At 41.5% G+C, this 18,857-nt stretch overlaps 2 protein-coding genes across 3 annotated transcripts; both read right to left on the reverse strand.

Moving 5' to 3' along the window:
- Window positions 1-1,003: 1,003 nt before the first annotated feature.
- tlk2 (tousled-like kinase 2) lies at window positions 1,004-12,780 on the reverse strand. 2 transcript variants are annotated; one of them, XM_010775432.1, is made up of 21 exons: window positions 12,762-12,780; window positions 10,837-10,913; window positions 9,413-9,490; window positions 9,243-9,312; window positions 9,118-9,161; window positions 8,863-8,961; window positions 8,164-8,265; window positions 7,878-7,970; window positions 7,560-7,670; window positions 7,271-7,407; window positions 6,697-6,849; window positions 6,520-6,586; window positions 6,330-6,427; window positions 6,158-6,239; window positions 5,509-5,600; window positions 5,293-5,382; window positions 4,990-5,159; window positions 4,637-4,775; window positions 2,819-2,930; window positions 2,574-2,681; window positions 1,004-2,394 (listed from the first exon to the last, which is right to left on the reverse strand). In XM_010775432.1, the coding sequence occupies exons 2-21, from the start codon at window positions 10,909-10,911 to the stop codon at window positions 2,221-2,223; spliced, it is 2,094 nt and encodes a 697-aa protein (XP_010773734.1). In that variant the 5' UTR covers window positions 10,912-10,913; window positions 12,762-12,780; the 3' UTR covers window positions 1,004-2,220. The 2 variants fall into 2 exon arrangements, with proteins under 2 accessions (XP_010773734.1, XP_010773733.1); XM_010775431.1 differs by lacking the exon at window positions 12,762-12,780 and adding an exon at window positions 12,013-12,673.
- A 169-nt stretch (window positions 12,781-12,949) lies between these two features.
- Window positions 12,950-18,492, reverse strand: mettl2a (methyltransferase 2A, methylcytidine). Its single transcript, XM_010775433.1, has 9 exons — window positions 18,339-18,492; window positions 17,614-17,702; window positions 16,954-17,222; window positions 14,700-14,749; window positions 14,528-14,588; window positions 14,289-14,428; window positions 14,090-14,196; window positions 13,628-13,693; window positions 12,950-13,534 (listed from the first exon to the last, which is right to left on the reverse strand). The coding sequence occupies exons 1-9, from the start codon at window positions 18,488-18,490 to the stop codon at window positions 13,371-13,373; spliced, it is 1,098 nt and encodes a 365-aa protein (XP_010773735.1). The 5' UTR covers window positions 18,491-18,492; the 3' UTR covers window positions 12,950-13,370.
- Between the last annotated feature and the right edge of the window lie 365 nt (window positions 18,493-18,857).

An 18,857-nucleotide genomic window follows, 5' to 3' on the forward strand; every position in this document is an offset into this window, starting at 1 on the left:
CAAATTACATTCAATTTGAGGCCATTGGTTCTAAATTGAAATATTGTAGTATATAATTTATAAGTCATTGGACTTAGGGTTGAACCAAAATGCAATCCTGCTCCACCATCTGGTCCAAAACACAGCTGTTCATCTTTTAGAAATGGGACAGGTTACAAAATCCACCCCGTTTTAGCCTCTCTTTACTGGTTAGAATTATTTTTCTGATCAACCTTAAAGCCTTTCACGGTTCGGATCTATGTTAAGTCTAAAGGCAAGTGTTTTTTTGGGCCCCTCAGCTCTGGAACATCCTGCTTGAGGGCCAGAGGCTTGCAGAATCTGTGACATCTTTCAAATCCCTTCTCTTATCCTTTGCTACAGCCTTTGATTATTTAAGTTGCTATATTTTCAACATTGCTAGTTATTTGCCTTATGTTCTGAATCGTTTTAGAGCATTTTGTTATTAATGTGGCATTAAAGTCCAAGTTTACAGTCAATTTGAATTGTTTCATCCATGTAGTCACTAATGACTAGAGCTGCTTCATTATGGAAGAAATTCCAATTCCAATTATTTTGGTGTGAACAGAGATCACAAATTATTTTACATAATTACCCTTACTCATTGACTTTGGAAACTATACATTATGTACATTCTAAAGTTAAATACATTGCTCTAGTGCACTTTTAAGAGCAAAATTAAGAGGCTTTAGATCTATGAAGCACTTTGTGCTCTATGGAACAATTTAATTTTAAACACATTGTATAGATATGAATGGTGATGACACAGGAGAAATGTCACACCCACAAAGCATGGAAAACAAGGCAGGGTCCGTGTTGCACCTCAGACCACCATCTGTCCCACTAGACAGTTGTGCCGGGGGCAGGAGACCCAATCCATCCTAAACATGGAGGGTAAAGTTAGTACCAAGTCCTCCAAGGCTCCCAGGAGGAGACATCAGGCGAGGAGTGGTGCACCTCAGCAGAGCGTTTCCGCAAAACAGATCATTTGAAGCCAAAGTCGTAATATAATAAAAAATATATTTGGTTTATACTCTGTAAAGTCAAAAACAAAATATGAGTACAGACATAATAAGCTAATATGAATTTAACTGTGTTGTAAATAGTAGGTATTCCTTGAAAGAAAGTGGTAAGGGTCAAGGAAGTCAGACAGAAGCCCAGAACAACAAACCCATTTTAACCAATAGTATTTAATGGTTTATGCAATTCTCTGCTAAGGCCCAATCTCCCCCAACAGAATTATTAGATAAACCAGTCCCTTGCATTTTATTGGCCAAAGATAAATTCAAACATACCTAAATAAATATGTGTGTTTATGAGGGGGTCAGTCAAAAATTATAGCAGTTCTAATTAAAAGGCAACTTGAAAAACAAAACAGTTTTCTCCATAAAACTGCTTAAATTGATAAGTCCTTTAAAAAAAATGTAAAAGGGGTCACTTTAGAACAGCTTCCACTTCCTATCAAGTAACACAACTCTAAAATCATTCATTATAAAAACGGAGGTGGAACACTGCCACCAGCTGGAAGTTATAAGCTTTGGTCACAGGCGTTTGACGAGGAGAGGGGAGAGGGGACGGGGAATCTGTCCATCCTCGTCACAACATTTCTGGGTCTGGAATTGAAGCGGGGCAGGGGGTCCCAGAACAGCAGGTTGGGTGACATGGTGCCATAGATATTTAGGGTTCAATACAATAAACAGGCCAGGCTGGTTCTCTCAGTTCAGGGAGATGAGAACAAACCAAATGTTTGAGCGGGGGGATGTAAGACTACCGCGGAGCAGCATGGCTCATGCATGGGTGTATGTGTGAGTGCTCCCAGTCCTTTCCATCTGGACAAGCTGAAGCAGTTATTTTTACTTTCTTATTTTTTAAAGCAGAAAAGAATATTCCCAAACACTGAACCCCATTTTTGACCAACACAGTGCCAAACCTCACCCCTTACTGCGCAAGTGGTCCAGGGCTTTGACCCCCAGAACAATGCCACCCTTTAATGAAAGGAGGACAGGCAGGCTGATGGGTGGGTGAGAGGGGTGAAGGGTGACGGAGGTCTGCCTTCCCAACCCTGAACATAACTTCTCACCCACCCCTCGCCTGGTCTGACCTGTTTCTCTTTCTCGTCATGGCAAGGTGGGATGCTGTCCGGAAGGGGGACACAATATGGCGTCGCCCCTACCCTACCCCACTCTTTTAAATGGTTCAGTCAATCAATTAAGGGGGGCGGTCTCAGTTTGAGGCGCTGCTGTTGGAGGAGCTGGATGTGGAGGCCACGGCCATGCCCGAGGTGCCCGAGGAGGCCACTGACTTGCGGATGTGGGGCATGAGGAAGGGGTCGCTGGACAGCTGGTGCACATCGATGCGGTCCTCCTTACGGTAGATTAGACATCGCCTTATAAAGGCCTGGAGGAAGAAAGTACATGTATCAGACTTTGTGATATTTTGGTAAATTCTTAAAATGTAAAGATCTAGATACATATGAAATAATATAAAGAGAGAAAGAGGGTAGGAGGATGTTTTGGGATTTGAAGATACATAGATGCGAGGTAAACATTAGATAGTGAGGCGAGAGAGTGTAGTACCTTAGCTTCAGGTGTGACAACTGGTTTAGGGGGAAACTGCACATCTGTTGCCTTCAATATGGTATTCTCCTGTAGGATGTCCTGCTGGGACTGGTTGTGGCCAAAGGGCTTAAGAGAAAGAAGACATTTACATACGATTAAAATAAAATGAATGTAACCAAGGGAACTGAACCCCATTGCATTTTATTAACCAACTTCATAGTTTAAACTCTTGAACTGTACTTTCTTCAGTGTGTGTCTCTTACCTTGCGGCCATACAAACACTGGTAGAAAATGACTCCCACAGACCAGACATCCACCTTGTTAGAGATTTTTGGTGGTTCCTTCCCAACTACAAAGCACTCTGGGGGCAGGTACCTAAAGAAGGGCAAGGGGAAGACATGTCAATGAAGCATTTTCCACAGATAAAAGCATCGCGTCTAGTTTCAAGATGCATTTGGAAGTCAGGACATAAAGACTTGTAATAATCTTTATTTTGAAATGAAATTAACTCTCTTCTATTCCCACTTCCACAGTGAGATCCCTCATGTGGGAGACATGAAATTATTTAGCCTGGAGTGCTGCTTCAGGCAAAACTAGTCAATCCTGTGTGCTGTCAGACCGAGTAACCATAAACTGCTCTGTGGGCCTAATGTAAAACCCACTGCTGCAGCAACATCCACAGTGATTGAAAGGTAACTCCTCAACGTGTGCAAACAGATATCAGATATGGCCTATATAAGTGTGGCAGAGTTTAGCTAGGGTCCAAATCCTTCAATAAAGAAGGTGTTAAACCCCTTATAAGAAGTTAGATCATTCAACATAATGCGTCTGATTTCTTCTTAAAACACTCATACTGTGCACTTCAGATTCTTTTATTTTATCCTTATATAAAATAAAAAAACAACAAAAAGATAACTTTTTGCAGCAATTTCCTAGCATAAAATAAATATTTCAGCCCTGACTACCAAACACAAATTTGACCCTTAAGGACAAACGCTCAGTTAGCGATGGGTACCGAGCCCCGGTATTAAACGGGCCCCTGGGCTGAATTATTAAAGACCGTGGTACCGTTAAGCTCCGACGTTATCGGTCTTTTTATCGGTACTGGAGACATGTAAAAAAGATGTCATATGTATAATGCTACACAAACATTATATTGCAGTTTTAGTGTCGCCAACTCCGTTTCTAATATGCAAAAAGACTGCAAAATGCATCTATGATTATTTTTAGTATTTTCGATCTTTCCAATCCGGACGAGAGATCTCTCTCTCCCCCGCCTGCTTGCGAGGGGGCGGGGCAGTTTACACACACGCCGCTGCTACAGGCAGCAACACACACACACACGGAGGAGATGGCAGAGAGAACGCACTCCGAGGTATGGTTAAACTTTACCCGTCTCGATGTGGACAATGCTCGTTGCCAAAAGTGCAATAATAGTTTAGCATGTAAGGGCGGCAACACGAGCAATTTGTTTAAACATTTAGCAAAAGTGCACCACATTCAGACGGAGGAATGCACCGGGTTCGACTGTCTTTCTAGTACCTGTGTAGCCCCATCCACGAATAATATAATAATATAATAATAATCGATTAATATTCGCCAGGGCTGTCCGATTTTGATCATGGTCAGTTTCTGGCGTCCCTACGCTCAGTAGTACAAGTAAACAGCCCAATTAATTTAAAAGGGCCTTTAAGCGCCATACTGTTTCAGAAATAATCCTTGGTAATCCATGATATGGCGTTTCATCACGGCAGTATTTAGTTTAGACAGTAGCTGCCGGGTCCCGCATGAGCTCCACCCCCTCCTTTTAAAAAAAGAATCAATTTTCTTTAATTTTTCTTTAAGCTTTATTCCCAAAATCAGCGCTTTTGAAACAGGAAGTGAAATAGAGGGATATGAGGCATGGCTAGAATGGGTGATCTGTTTGGCATTTTGAGCAAAACAGTTCATAGACATGTTTTTTATATATTTGTATATATCTGAGACCTATGCTATTGCCTAAAAATAGCATGATAGGTGCACTTTAAGCACAGATGGTGGCAACCCTGCGGCCGAGTGGAATATTCCGGAGTAACTCTTACCAGTATGTCCCCGCTCCCTGCGATGTCAACTCCATGCCGTCCACCGAGTTGTAGCTGTCATCATCCATGATCTTTGACAGGCCAAAGTCTGTGATCTTGATCTCCCCGCATGCAGTGCCGTTCACCAGAAGGATATTACCTGAGGAGGTTGAGAGAAGGATTCAATGGCATGAAATAAAGTGTCTTTATATTCAAATTTTAAGTCAAAAATGACTCAAATCTCCCTATTATCCCTGCTCTAGCTGTTGAGGTTAACATTTAACTAATGGTTTCATTCTAAGCAAAACTGTGCCAAGTCAACTGAAACAAGATTATGCAATGTTTCAGAGTTGAGGAGCAGTGTGAAGACCCACCAGGTTTAAGGTCGTAGTGGATAATGGGCGGTCTGATCTCATTGAGGTACTTCAGGGCGTTGACGATCTGCATGATGATAGAGCGGCCCTCTTTCTCCGACATGAGCTTGTGCTGCTTCAGGTAGAAGTCCAAGTCATTGCCTTCGCAGTATTCCAACACTGTGCAGAACCTGCTCCAAAGGAAGGGAAAGGTTTTGTATAAGCCTTTGGCACATAAAATCAAAACAACATATTGAAAACCATAAAGTACTCAATCTTTATTAGTATATATTTATACATGTGTTTAAAAAGGAAATTACTTACGAGTCAGTGTCGAGCGAAAAGTAGTCGTAGAGTTTTACTATTCGTGGGTGATCAAGCTCTTTATGGATTCTATATTCTCTGCACGCGTGTCTAAAACAAAGAACATGAAAAACATTTATTTTTAAAAGCGGATATCACACAAAGTGAATTTTGAACCCAACATAATTCAGAATTGTCGTAAATATAGTATTGCTTGAAAAATTGCACAGGACTTACTTGTGATAATTTTCTTTCTTCTCATCCCTCCAGTTCTTGTTTAACTGGTGGATTTTGACAGCAACATACCTTTGCTCTGTTAAGTCAAAGGCCTGAAAAATGAACGTCTCATATTAGTAAGGAACTGCATTTGGCATATCTTCGTTTGAACCGCAGTGAGGCTCTTGCTTCAAACTAAATGGCTGTGTCCATTCATCATTTTAACAGCTAAAACAGCAGATTCTTGGAACAACTTGCACATTCTGGCACAATCATTTATTTTGAAATGTTGATGGTTTTAACTTGCTGTATGTAATGAAACACCCAAACGAAACACCCAAATATTTTTTGAAATTATGCACAGCCACTCCATCTAATTTAATGATACCAGCATGTTCGTTTTTATCAGTGTGACTCCCCAATCCCTGACCTCATAAATGACCACAGACTTGAATCAACTCACAAAATGTGTCTCTTTTAAGCAGCAGAAAATATATCAAAGTATTTCAATTGTGCATGTTTGTTGATCAACAGTACTATGCTGCCTTTTCTCTGTAAACTGGATGTTTTAGCAAAGGTCTTCACTATATTTATTTAAAAATATAAACTGGAATGTCTGTGTGAGAGCATAAACTATTATTAGGAGTCGTTCAGATCAAGTTTCTCTCACCTTGTAAACTTCACTAAAACCTCCGCGGCCGAGTAAATATAGCAGCAGGTATCGGTCATTTAGCGTAGGGTGATCTTTGAATCTGAACAGGGTGAGAACAAATTAAAGTTATTCAATTGTGTATCATCAATACAGATAAATGAGGAAACGGCCATATAGGAAGGAGTCGTACTGAGAATTATCCTCGTTGTGGATCCTTTTCAGCTCTCGGATATGCAGGTTCCGCACTCGCTCCAACCTCTCCAGCTCCGCCTGGATTTCTGCCTCCTCCTGCAAATGACAATCAAATGATATCAAAAAAACTACCCAGACAAAAAAAAAAAAAATCACCTTAAACATGTCAAACATAAAATAGACATTACCTTCTTAAGATGGCCCAGTCTTAGCTTAAAGATTTCCTCTTGCTCGTGATACTCTGCCTGTGATAACCTATAAAAAGACACAGAACAAACGTCAACGCAACTTTGGAAAAGCCTGCAAGGGAAAAACAGCTTGTAGTACAAAAAAAGAAGTTAAAAACCACAAAAAAATTATCGTACGCTTCACTCTCTGTTCCATTAGTTTTGCTTTTGCGTTTGTTTTGCTCCAGGCTTGGAGGCGGAGTCTGGACCATGGAGGGCGGCTTGCGTTTGTTCAGCAGCTTCCTCTGTCGTTCAATGTCCTCTCGCTGGGAGTTTATTCGTTCTTGTTGTCTGGAAAACAGATGATACATTTGTTGAGAAACTGCCTTTACCTCTTCTATGGGAATGAGATCGAGGTAAATCATTGGCAAACCCAAGGGCACTCTGCATTGACACATATAATGCAAATTATACATGTTATATGTGTTGTCTTACATTTATGTAACACTTTACATGTATACAAGTGCTGCTAATATATGTGAATATTAACTTTTTGAGTTGCAAAAGTGCTTTCTTTGCAAAAAACATTTTCTACATCACTTGCATGAGACAAAACCAAGCCAGCTAGGCCATTCAACTTAAATTAATATCACAACTACAGGGGTGTGTTAGTGTGACGTTGCCTCTTTCATTAGCTGCTAACTAGTTAAAATGATAATGGGTAAGAAAAGGGAACGAAAGATCGTCAAAGTTAAAACATTAAAGTACTCACTTGATAAGGTTTTGAAAGGCGTATCCATCCGTCCACTGCTCAGTGAAAGACGCTCCATGTCTTACTGTGGTGAAGTGACCCAGTCGAAGCCGGTCCTGCATGCTTTTATCCCGGCACGCCATCTTCTCCTGTTTGGACTGGAGGAGAGACAAACAGAAGTCAATCTGATTCTGTGGATTCCACATGGTTTAAAGGAGTGCTTCTAAACAAGATCTTGTCAAAAACACACAATAACCCTCTCACTTTGGAAACTAATAGCTGGAAATAAGGCACAGTGAGATCATCATACCTTTTCAATCAGCAGCTTCTTGGACATGGTCACACACTTATTCAAGCGTTCCTTGTATCGTTCTAGCATCCTCTGCTGTTCGTCAATCTGTCTCCTCAGATCACAGTTTGCCTGGAGCAGAACATACAAACGTGCAGGAAAAAGGTCAGGTAAAAAGAATTAAGAAAATGTTAACTTGCTTAAACATGTCAAGACAGAAGGAATGTGTCCACTCTAACATGCCTTAAGTAAAACATTAAGAGAGAGAATGTGATATTCTTAAAACAATAAAGAAATGGCACGCAGAGTAGCAGGGATGAAATGAAATGTGATTAGTACCCGCAGCAAATCGTCTATCCGGCCCTCCTTCTTCTCCAGGTCAGAGTTCTTGTTGTTCTCCATAGCTGTTAGTTTCTCTATAGTAAGGTCAGACTACAGGATACAGTGAGCACAAAAACAGTGTTCATGTTAACGGTTTCATAAAACAAATGTAGTACAAGTCCAAAAAAACTCTACAAGTTTCTCATTTATTTTCAGTAACAAATGTATTGGTTTGTACATCAACTGATTTTTAATTAAAAAAATAAGTTAAAATAATTGCGAGCCCTGATGGCATGTCAAGTACCTGTGTGGCTTTGTGGAGCATGTGAAGAGGAGCAAGCTTCAGTGAACACGTCGAGTGCTCCGTGTTGGCCGAGCCTAAGGAGGAGGGGCTTCCCTGCTGCACCTGTGAGGGGAAAACATTCATTTCATAAAAAAAGGCTATGATGCTTGAACTTTAATCCATTAAAGAATATATTGAGACCCACAGCTGGGAGTCATGATAAATAATGAGGCCAATATGGTGGAAGACATTTGCATTCAAATAATGACTGGGAGTTACCAAATGAACAATCAGGCAAGGCATATATGAGACCAAAATGAAAACACTTAAGGGCTCACAAAACCCTTTTAAAGCTTTAGAGTGATTTGTTTAGTTGAAGGCCTCCAGTTCATAAATAAATAATCAAATGTGTGGAACACAGGTTTATCTAAACTTTTTTTGTCTGTCCATTTTCCAATATAGCAGCATTATTCCTTTCTGCAATACGTTCTATTATTGCTTTCCTTGGTTGTAGCTTTTGTATGAACTTTGTACACAAGTGTGTTTGAATCTGTCTAATTATTGGCAACAGTGTTTATAGAGCACATCAGTTTCCTCCCATCTGTAAACAAAGCTGACCTATTGATGCTAAAACAAGTGCAAGAGAGAGCATGGCAGGAAAGAGAGTACAATATATATTGTTTAAAAGCATAAGAGAGATCAAGGTGCAAACATGCTCACCGTGACAGGGGGGTTTGAGAGGGAGTGTTGTGGGGAAGAGCGGACCACGGGTGGGATTCCCCTGGCAGGGCTGGTACCAGGACCGCTACCGCCCGCAAACTGACAGAAGAGCAGAGAAAGAAAGCAGTTCAATGGAAGGACCAAGATGGCAAAAACAAATAAGGGTTTAGAGAGTGTGTATGAAAAGTTAATGCTGAAGAATTATTCAGGCCATGAGTTCTACACCGTACAATAAAGAAAACAAAAGCCACTCACCTCAAAATAATCACTAATTTTATGTCCTCTTGTACCTGCTTTGCCTAAAAGAGAAACACAGGAATTCAGAAAGAGAGGCTGATATTTGGGATTCATGAAAGATTATTGCAGTGGAACAATCTTACCTTGGTTACCGTCAAAATGGTCTGCTTTCCGTTTTCTGACTCTCTGGTCATTAGCTTTTTTCTCAGGAGTCTGTAAGGAAAGGTGTGTGAATCAACAGAATATATATATTAGATCAACAAACAGAGATGGTTGGCATATAAATTACTGTTCATTTGTAACAGAGACTAACCTCTAACTCTTTGTCACTGAGCGAGCCTACACTGCATAGACTCTGATTGGATGACTCATTTTGGTTCTGACCCGAGCCCTGTTAAAATGAAGTAAAAAAAATTATTCAAACAAAAAAATCACAAAGAGCAAATATACAAATATGCATAAAAAAATGAAGGAAATGTATTTGTAGAAGTTTGTGTTCAAACTGTGTGCACATCTGAGTATGAATGCACTTGTATGAGAGTTGGAAAAGTGAGTAAAATGGGTGAGAAGCTGAGAGGAAGGACGCGGGGGTTTGGCAATATACTGTCACCGTAACTTCCCACTGAATCTAGACCTGCAGCAGCCATAATGGAGGTTCCCTAGGTGATGCCTGTCAGTCAATTGAAGTCACATCAAAATTCTGCAGGCACTGTCCAATCAGGGAGAGATACTTAGTCATTCAGAGCACACGAGAGCTCTCTCCCTGAACCCTCCTAAAATGGCTGAACATTAGGCATGCTGCTGGGGATGTATTCCTCCCTCTGTCTGTCACCTTTAGATAATGTCATCCATTTTTCTCCTATTCACCATGGATAAGTGTTTTTCTTCACCTCCCTCTGGAAAAAGCCAGCAAATCCTAGTTATTTGTCCTCTAAAGATAACACTATCCCTTTCCTTAAAACCAACTCCGTGATAACACAGGGAGCAGCAGAGCTTTTACAGGGCTTTTCAAGGTCAAGAAAAAAAACACTCTATGGTGCTCTGTGACATTAAAAAGGGCTTTTAGACCACCAACCAATTCATAGCCATTTGTTGACACACTTCTCTCACTTCCCCCCTACACACATTGCATCTCTTGTCATCCAGGGTGGCGGTGGCATGATGCCTTAGCAGGAGTCGCCATTTTCTCTGCGGCAGCAGCCATGCCATGCTCTGGGCTCAGTTCTGCCTATGGCTGGCACAGGGCCCACTTCTGGCGCTGACTCTCGCTCCCTGACTGTTCCAAGATCACCTTCCACAAAGACGGCCCCATCCATGTAGCAAGCAAGAGGGTGGAAGGCTGAAAGCTGCCTCCCCTCACACCTTGTCAAGAACTATTTCTGCATTCCTGCCCTGTCTTTATTCCTCCTCCCCCTACCACCCTTGTCCTGTCTATGGCCTTTTTGGCAGGCATCACTACTTGCATATACAGCCTCGAAATCATGAGCCAGGGAAAGATGCCATATCACACAAGCCAAAAAACACAGACACAGCTCAACCTTCTTCAGAGACGGACAAAGAAAAGGAGTGGGGCCAAGCTCTTCCAGGCCAAACAGCAGAGTGATACTGAAGCGGAGTGGGACAAGGAAAGGGAGCATTTCACAAAAATGTGTAATCAAGAAAAATCTGTGGTTTCAAGCACTTTGACAAAAGAGGGTTCTCATGCTCCATCTCAGCGGCATCTGCTGTGATACAAACCTTAGCAACGCCGGTGAAGCGAGCCTCCAACAGTTCCTGCCGTCGGGGGTCCAGGCTATGCAGTTCTTCCATCATGGCTGCAGACAAGAAAACAGATTAAGGAAGGCATTGTGGGTCCTGGTATATTCAACTAGGAGTGACTGATCACTGTTTCAAAAGGCATTAGTTGTGATGAGTCACAGCTGTTTTTAGCTATATGGATGTGGAAAATTCCTGTTCTGAGTCATCAATAAACCTGACAATAATGTTTTCAACTGTCATATGTGTTGGGCAAGAACCAGCCATGCAAGTTGACCACTTACATCACTAAAAAAAGCACACATATAAAACAGCTAGTGGGTTACTAAATATGAATCTTTGACCAGATGTGTAGTCATCATTGGCTGCAATAATATAGCATCATGTGATAACACCCTGGCACTATAGGCACAAGTTACATTGCGCTGGAGTTGTAAAAGGTCCCTAATTGGGGGGATTGCCAAGTGAACTCACAGGAATGGAAAAGGCCACAATAGACAATAAATGTCCATTTTGTTAGCCTGTGCAAAGGTTAACGTTTAAGTTACACGCCCAACATAGGCTGACATGTCTGACTGTTATCTATAACATTAAATACAGAATGAAACCTACAACACTCGTAGAGCACCTTTAGAGCACATACTAGTACTTGTTCTTGTGTAACTTTGATATAGTAAAAGGTTTGCTGGCTCAGCTAACATAACGATTTGAAACATCATCAGTTATCAGCTAGGTAGCAGGCTAACATTGGATAAATGTGCTAATAAGCATACCAATGTTGGCCATAATTTAGCTAGCATTACAATATTAGAGCTTACGGTTAACGTTAGCTAGTAAAAGCAGATATGATTTTATTGACTAACGTACCCAAAAAAAACAAATGGTAATGAACGTTGGTACAGTAACAGTCGTCTGTTAGATGATGACTTGGGAAATAAAACACCACAACTTCTGTCCGCAACGACTACACTGTTTTATAAGCACACGTTAGATAGCTAGCGTCAGGTAGCCTACTGGCTAGCGTTCACTCGTCTGTCAAAAAGAAGCATCCTTTCGGTTCTGTGCTGTCAGGTGCTGGTGGCACGACGCCTGGACTCAGTGTAAAAAAGAGACCCACCCTTAGTCAATATGTTGTTCGACAAGCCGAGAGATACTTACTGCAATTCAATATTTTCACGGTCCTCCGGAGGGCCTGTTGTTAACCCTGCAATCGTCCCCGTTGTGTCCCCAGTGCTAGGCAGACCCTCCCAGGCTAGGCCGCATCCACAGCAGCGTCCCTCGCGTGCTGACTGTAAACGACCGAGACACCGGAGTGCGGGGTGTTGCTCAATCTAGAAGACGGTGGATTCCCACGGAGGCCTCGACAACTCCGGGTATCCCAAACCCGCCTAGCTGTGCTCCTTAAGCGGGGATCCCCATCACATCCCTCCCACCGAGGTCCATACCGTGTCTATGTTGGGTATATCTCGTTCCAACACAATGGCGACCCTCGAGATTCTATGTTTTTCCACCAAGTATAAATTATGTCTTTAAACAAGCCCTAGTTACCCCTATCTTTTTCTCCCCCGGTGGTGAGATCAATTTCGGGTCCTGGCTTTCAGCTCGATCAAAACAAAGTTCTGCTCCAGTCGCCTTTCTCGCCGCAGGGAAGAAACCATCTGTTTCGGAAGTTGTGATGTTGCAGACGTTTCAGCTGAATCCGGATAAATTCGGTTCGGATCTCATGTTTTTACAATGTAAACAATAATCAGTAAAATCTCATATTTTCTCGTGAGATTTTTGAAGTATTTTCACCTTCGTTCAGTCCACGCCAGCCCAAATCTCTTGCCTGGACTAATGGCAAATCCCTCTGTACACAATACAATTTAACAGCGCCCAAACAGTCGACCCCCAAAATGATTACTTACCAGAAAGTTGCCATTCCCATGATGTTCACACCCACACGTTGGATTTATATAATACCAGTACAATGCAAAATTATGATTGCCCCCCCCTCCAATTCAACAGAATAATGGAATATTGTACAAACCAAGTAAATTATTAATTTGTTAATCAAAACACTTTTGAAACCACCATTACAAAAGAATAACAGATAGGAAGTTTAGATTTTCATTTATTTTGGATGTACAAAAATGTCATAAAGTCATTCTAAAAATCATGCCATGTATTCCAAAAACATCAGCTCATTAAAAGCATCTGTTCAACAGGTGTAACCAGACTTTCTCAGATTACTGAACTCATCAGCACAAATGAGAAATCGGCTCTATTGAAGGTTGAATTGCAGCACCATCAGGAACACTTTCTATAAAACAAGTCCATCACCATTATGACAGCTGAAATAGTGTAATGGGTCTTTACAGCATGTAACTATCAAGTAGCCTCCACTTTATCACATCACAAAAGAGCTTCTCAATTCCAAACATCCTCAACAAGAGGCAAGCACCGCCTTGATTTGAGCCCTTAATTTCAGCTGTGGTTCAGGTGCAGGTCAAGCCAGACAGGGTCTCTCCTCTCTCTCAGCCCTGCGTCTCGAGTGGCTCAGCAGCAGCCTTGCGGTACTTGCACTGGATCCATACCCTGTACATGGTGATCTGTTTGCCTCTATTCACCTGGAGCCTTCTGTCCACAAGGTTCTGCACTTTATCAAGTCCTGCCTGAGTGAACATCTCATGGAGCTCATCTGCAATAGAAAGACATGATTTTATATACATAATCAAAGAACAGTTCTGCAAAAATAATACTGATAAATATTAGTTAATATGGCTCTTTTTACCTTGAGTAAAGAAATACACTCTTGTTCCATCACCTCTGACATAAAAGTTTTCTGACAGACACCGTCCTAAAATAGAAGAGACACAACATTAGTCTTCAACAGATTGCAGACGTTTAATGAAAATGCATGTATTAATGCAGTGCCGGGTTTTTTTGCAGTGTCCAATTGGAAGTAATGCATTTGTACAGGTGACTCACTATTACTATCAACATTTTGTATAATATTATATTGTTCAACATTTTTAGGGGCAGCAAACTGTGACAGTCATTCAATATGGCGAAATACAAAAGATTACTTTAGTATGATCTTATGCGAGTCAATTTTAAAAATGCTAAATCAGTGCAACGCATTTTTAAGGGCATACACTAGTAATAAGCAATAAATAAGAAAAAACCTTTCTGCATGTCAAAGTACTGTACAGTTTTTGAAACTGTAGCCTCGCTGGACATTAGACTGACTAACCTTTCTTGAAGCGAAGCTGTGCCATATCGTAGCGTCCGTAGTCTCTGAGCAGTATCACTCCTCCAGGTTTCAGCAGCCGCGCTAACCTACTGATGGATGCCTGCATCCTGAGACAGGGTGAAACTTTAACACAACCAGTGATATAGTCAATGGTGTAACTACCAAAGAGAAGAACAACAATAGAGAAAGAAGTTCATACTTGTCAGGATGCAACGCTGAAAACACAAAGATTAGCACTATAACATCAAGGGTTCCATCGGGGACGGGGTAATTGGCTTCCACGTCACTCAGGTCATGAACAAAGGCAAAGCAGCGCTCAGGGTCGTACTCTGGATTAGACTGAAAACAAGGAAAGCAATGTTAATTCATCAGTTATTGAATCACCCCAGAGATGAACACAACTATCAACCCACAATCCTTTCATTAATCCCATCTCACCTTGACTAGCTCCACAGCTGTGCTGGAGAAATCACAGCAGTACACAAAGAGTCCCGGGTCACTGCAAAGAGCAAAGCTGCAGTTATGCCTTTCAATGCACATCAAAAAACAAGAGCGGAAGACAGCACTTGTCAAAAATGGTTTGAAACAACATTGCAATGCCTTGACTTACTTGTTGGTCTTCAGTATTGGAAAAACAGTATTGCCTACACCGCAGCCAACCTGTCCAATACAAATAGATACATATAGCATTTATTTTGTTTACTTCAATTTACCTTCAATTTTACCACCAACACATATACACTGAACAAAAATATAAACGCAACACTTTTGTTTTTGCTCCCATTTTTCATGAGATGAACCCAAAGATCTAAAACATTTTCTATATACACAAAATAACCATTTCTCTCAAATATTGTTCACAAATCTGAAAAAATCTGTGATAGTGAGCACTTCTCCTTTGCCAAAATAATCCATCCCACCTCACAGGTGTGGCATATCAAGCTGCTGTCTAGACAGCATGATTATTGCACAGGTGGGCCTTAGGCTGGCCACAATAAAAGGCCACTCTGAAATGTGCATTTTTGCTTTATTGGGGGGGTCTGAAGGGGGTCTGAAAACCCTAGGGTTAAACCCTAACCCTAACGCTAACCCTAACATGTCACCCATTGAGCATGTTTGGGATGCTCTGGATCGGCGTATACGACANACATGAAGTGAGATGTCTCACCAGACGGCCCTTCTTGCTAAGGCGAAGCGAGAAGAGGTGCTTATTTTGAATGACGCTGCGTCGTAGCGCAAGCTACTTATAGGGTGGGGGGATTCCCTGACGTAGACGTCAAGATCACCAGCCAATCAGGATTGGCGTAATGAGATTGATGCTTCTGTTTGCATACGCGTTGAAGCGCATAGAGAGACATCTCACTTCATGTTACTCTGAGAACTGGGGTTACGTAAGTAACCTATAGATATTTGCACTGCTGCATCTTGGTTTTCCCCCTGTTCATTTATTCATTTTTATTTGAGGGATGTCTCCCGTTCCTCTCTGACACACCCTGTACTGGGTGTCCTGTCGGAGTGAGAGACGTCAGGGATCCAGCTGTGCGCCTCTCTCCTGCTTCTCGGCACGCGGAGAGCGGTCCTTTTTCCCTCTTATGAGAGGGATGTTTCCTTTTTTTCCTCTGACACACTTTGTACGGAGTGTCTTGTCAGAGTGAGTGATGTCAGGGCTCCAGCTGGGCGCTCTCCTGTCTGACACGCAGAGAGCTGCTGTTCCCCTTCTATGATCGCTGGGCAAGGTGGGACCTTCGTCTCCACTTTCTCACAGCGGCTGGGTATGTATTGTTCCCAGCCTTCATCCCGTCAGGGAAGATAGGCATGTTTTGCTATGTTCCAGGGACGGTGATGCGCCATTACGCATGGCACAACAGGCATGGGGTATTATTGAGCAGGTGTGTCTGTGCTTCTAGTGCCGGGCGGACCCAGTTGGGCGCAGACTACATCATGCTTCGCCCTTAACCCAATAGCGATAGCCTTAGAGGGCGAAGCCATATACGAAATAGAACTGAGGTTACCTACTGTAACCCCAGCTTCTATGAGTAAATGGCGCAGCCCTCTAAGCGCTGGGCCCCACTGGCTCTACGAATAGCTGAAGAAAAGTTATTTTGTATGGGAGCCGGGCCTCCTTCCTATTTATACCGGAAGGAGGCCCGAGGGTGGGGCCCACCTTGCGGGTGGGCGTAGACTACAAGTGTTTCAGTGCTGCGCGGGTGCGCAGGGGGATTACCCAATAGCGATAGCCTTAGAGGGCGAAGCCATTTACTCATAGAAGCTGGGGTTACAGTAGGTAACCTCAGTTCATCTCATGAAAAATGGGAGCAAAAACAAAAGTGTTGCGTTTATATTTTTGTTCAGTGTAGTATCATTGTTTGTTTAAAGAGAGGGAATTCTGAAAAGAATATTAATAAAACGACTAGAAAATGCATTTTTCCACCAAGGTTGCACAAATCAATTTCAGCTAAATGTGTTTGTAAAAATATTTGTGATATTTAAGTAGACAAATATTTAAAAAAAGGCAGCAATCCATTTCATCCATTCCAAGAACTATGAAAAATACAAGACAAATGAGAGGAAAATATGTTTGTCTTTCCATTCTTTAGAAGTGTTATGAAAAATCCTGTGATGTTAAAATGATCTTTGCGTTTTAGTCTTAAAACCGATGAAATCCTATATCAAGTGAGAACCTTCACTTTTCTTCTACAAATGCTTTATCTGCTATGTCAAATAAGTACCGTAGTTCATTTTTGTTTTGATTAATATTTGGCGACTGTTTATCAAATTCACCAAAATGTTAACTGTGACTTTGTGGTGACATTAAATGTGTACGGTTCAAGTTTAGCTGACATACTTTCAAACAAATCTCTCACCTCCATAATGCGATATTTGGCAGAGGATCCAGGGATGTCACCATCAGTGTGAGCAAAAGCTGCAACTTCACTTCTCTGTTCTTGATCCAGGCAACCCTGCTGACTGTAATCTGTGCCAGAGACCTCGAGACGGGACTCATGGTTAAGGCTACTCCGAGGGGCCAACTCTGGGAACTCTGTGAACAGCCAGTGACGGTCCTTGAAGAAACGATTTTCATGGATTGTGTAAAAATCATTCCAAAACTCATTTGCTCGGTTGTCGTATTCCTCTGAAAAAAAGGTAATGTATTAACAAAGTTATGTCATTGCAATGTAAAAGGTTTACAGCCAATTATCAAAGTCAATTGCCAAAAATGAATTACAGGAAATTATTTTTGCACACTATAAATAAAACGACAGGATAAATTGCTGTGTATTTTGACTCATTGATCACATGCATATACAACATTACATGCCACTTGTTAGACGCTTTTATCCAAAGCAACTTTGCAATTTAGGGTGAAGTGTCTTGCCCAGGGACACAACAACATGCTGACTGCAGTGGGATTCGTACTTGTTATCCTCTGAGTCGAAGATCAGCGCACTACCCCACTGAGCCACAGCCTCCCTTACCCATACAACATGTGTGTAAGGCAATATGTCTGACAGCAACAATGCTACCTTGTTTCTCTAGAGGTAGTGGCTGATTGTTTTCTAAGACTTTCCTCTTAGCAGATGCCTCTTGTTCCTCCGTCCACTCCACATTGTCCCTGTAACCAACAACCCAATATTATAAAGTGTGGCCAAAGTGATGTAGTGAATAACAGCACAGAACAATCTTGACAATCCTGAGATACTTCTTATTAAAGGTTTTAATGTGATAAACAGATTGGACTGGAAAATAGGGCAATATTGTAATATCACATCCTATACATTACCATATGCAAACATGTAGGCCTACAAGCTAATTCATTGATGTTAATTACATAAACTGACTGAAAATATTACGTTTTTAAACAACTTGAGACCCATCAGTTGACATATGGAAACAGACATCAAGCCCTTGTTATTTATGGAGCCTCAAATTAAACTGCAGAATGCAGTACCTGATATATTGGGACTGTCAATATGCATAAATAATACTGGATATCATAATCTTTTTATGCTATATTTTTACATGATATTATCAACTAATAACAAGTTATCATATTGGCTAAAGACCCTATCAACGCAAAACACATTCAGAAAGAATGTTCAGTTTAGATACAATCAATTCAGCAAAAATATCATAATCTAATACTTTTAAGTTATGATACAGCATCAGCCAAGGGATATCGGCTCTGTCTCTGGCAGAGATGCCGACCGAACATCTGTCTTCTTGAGGGTTTCTGTAAAGAATGACCCACCATGCGTTGTGCTGGAAGACCTGCCGCGGGTCTGTGAGGAAACGTGTTCCGAACTGAGGTCTCTTCTCATCCCCGGTGGTAAAATCTGACAGGATAGGTGCTGTTTCACTGCTGCCTCCCTCCACACCAACAACACTATTGGGCGCCGCCATGTTTGAACTGACGCGGAAGAGGAGCAGTGCATTTAACCGTGATGCGTTCAGGGACTATCGTTCATATTGCAATTAAGACCAATATAAGTACAAAAGCATATTTTGACATTTCATTGATTAGATGTATGCAATGCATGCGGGTTAAAGTGGTTCTATAATTTACTTGTTTTTTGGCTCTGAATATTTGCTATTGGCAATACTACTAAAACACAACACAAGGCTCACATTACCACACACCTTTCCAACCTGATTTGTATAACTAAATTACAATAAACTGCTCTTCTTTCAAATGGAGGACAAGAAAACTGTTGGCTATAACAACTGAAAGGCTAAGACATGCAACTCCACATGTGAGCTATATGAACAG

Source organism: Notothenia coriiceps, unplaced genomic scaffold (assembly GCF_000735185.1).
Source record: "Notothenia coriiceps isolate Sejong01 unplaced genomic scaffold, NC01 NC01_scaffold00015781, whole genome shotgun sequence".
NCBI classification, from domain to species: Eukaryota; Metazoa; Chordata; class Actinopteri; order Perciformes; family Nototheniidae; genus Notothenia; species Notothenia coriiceps.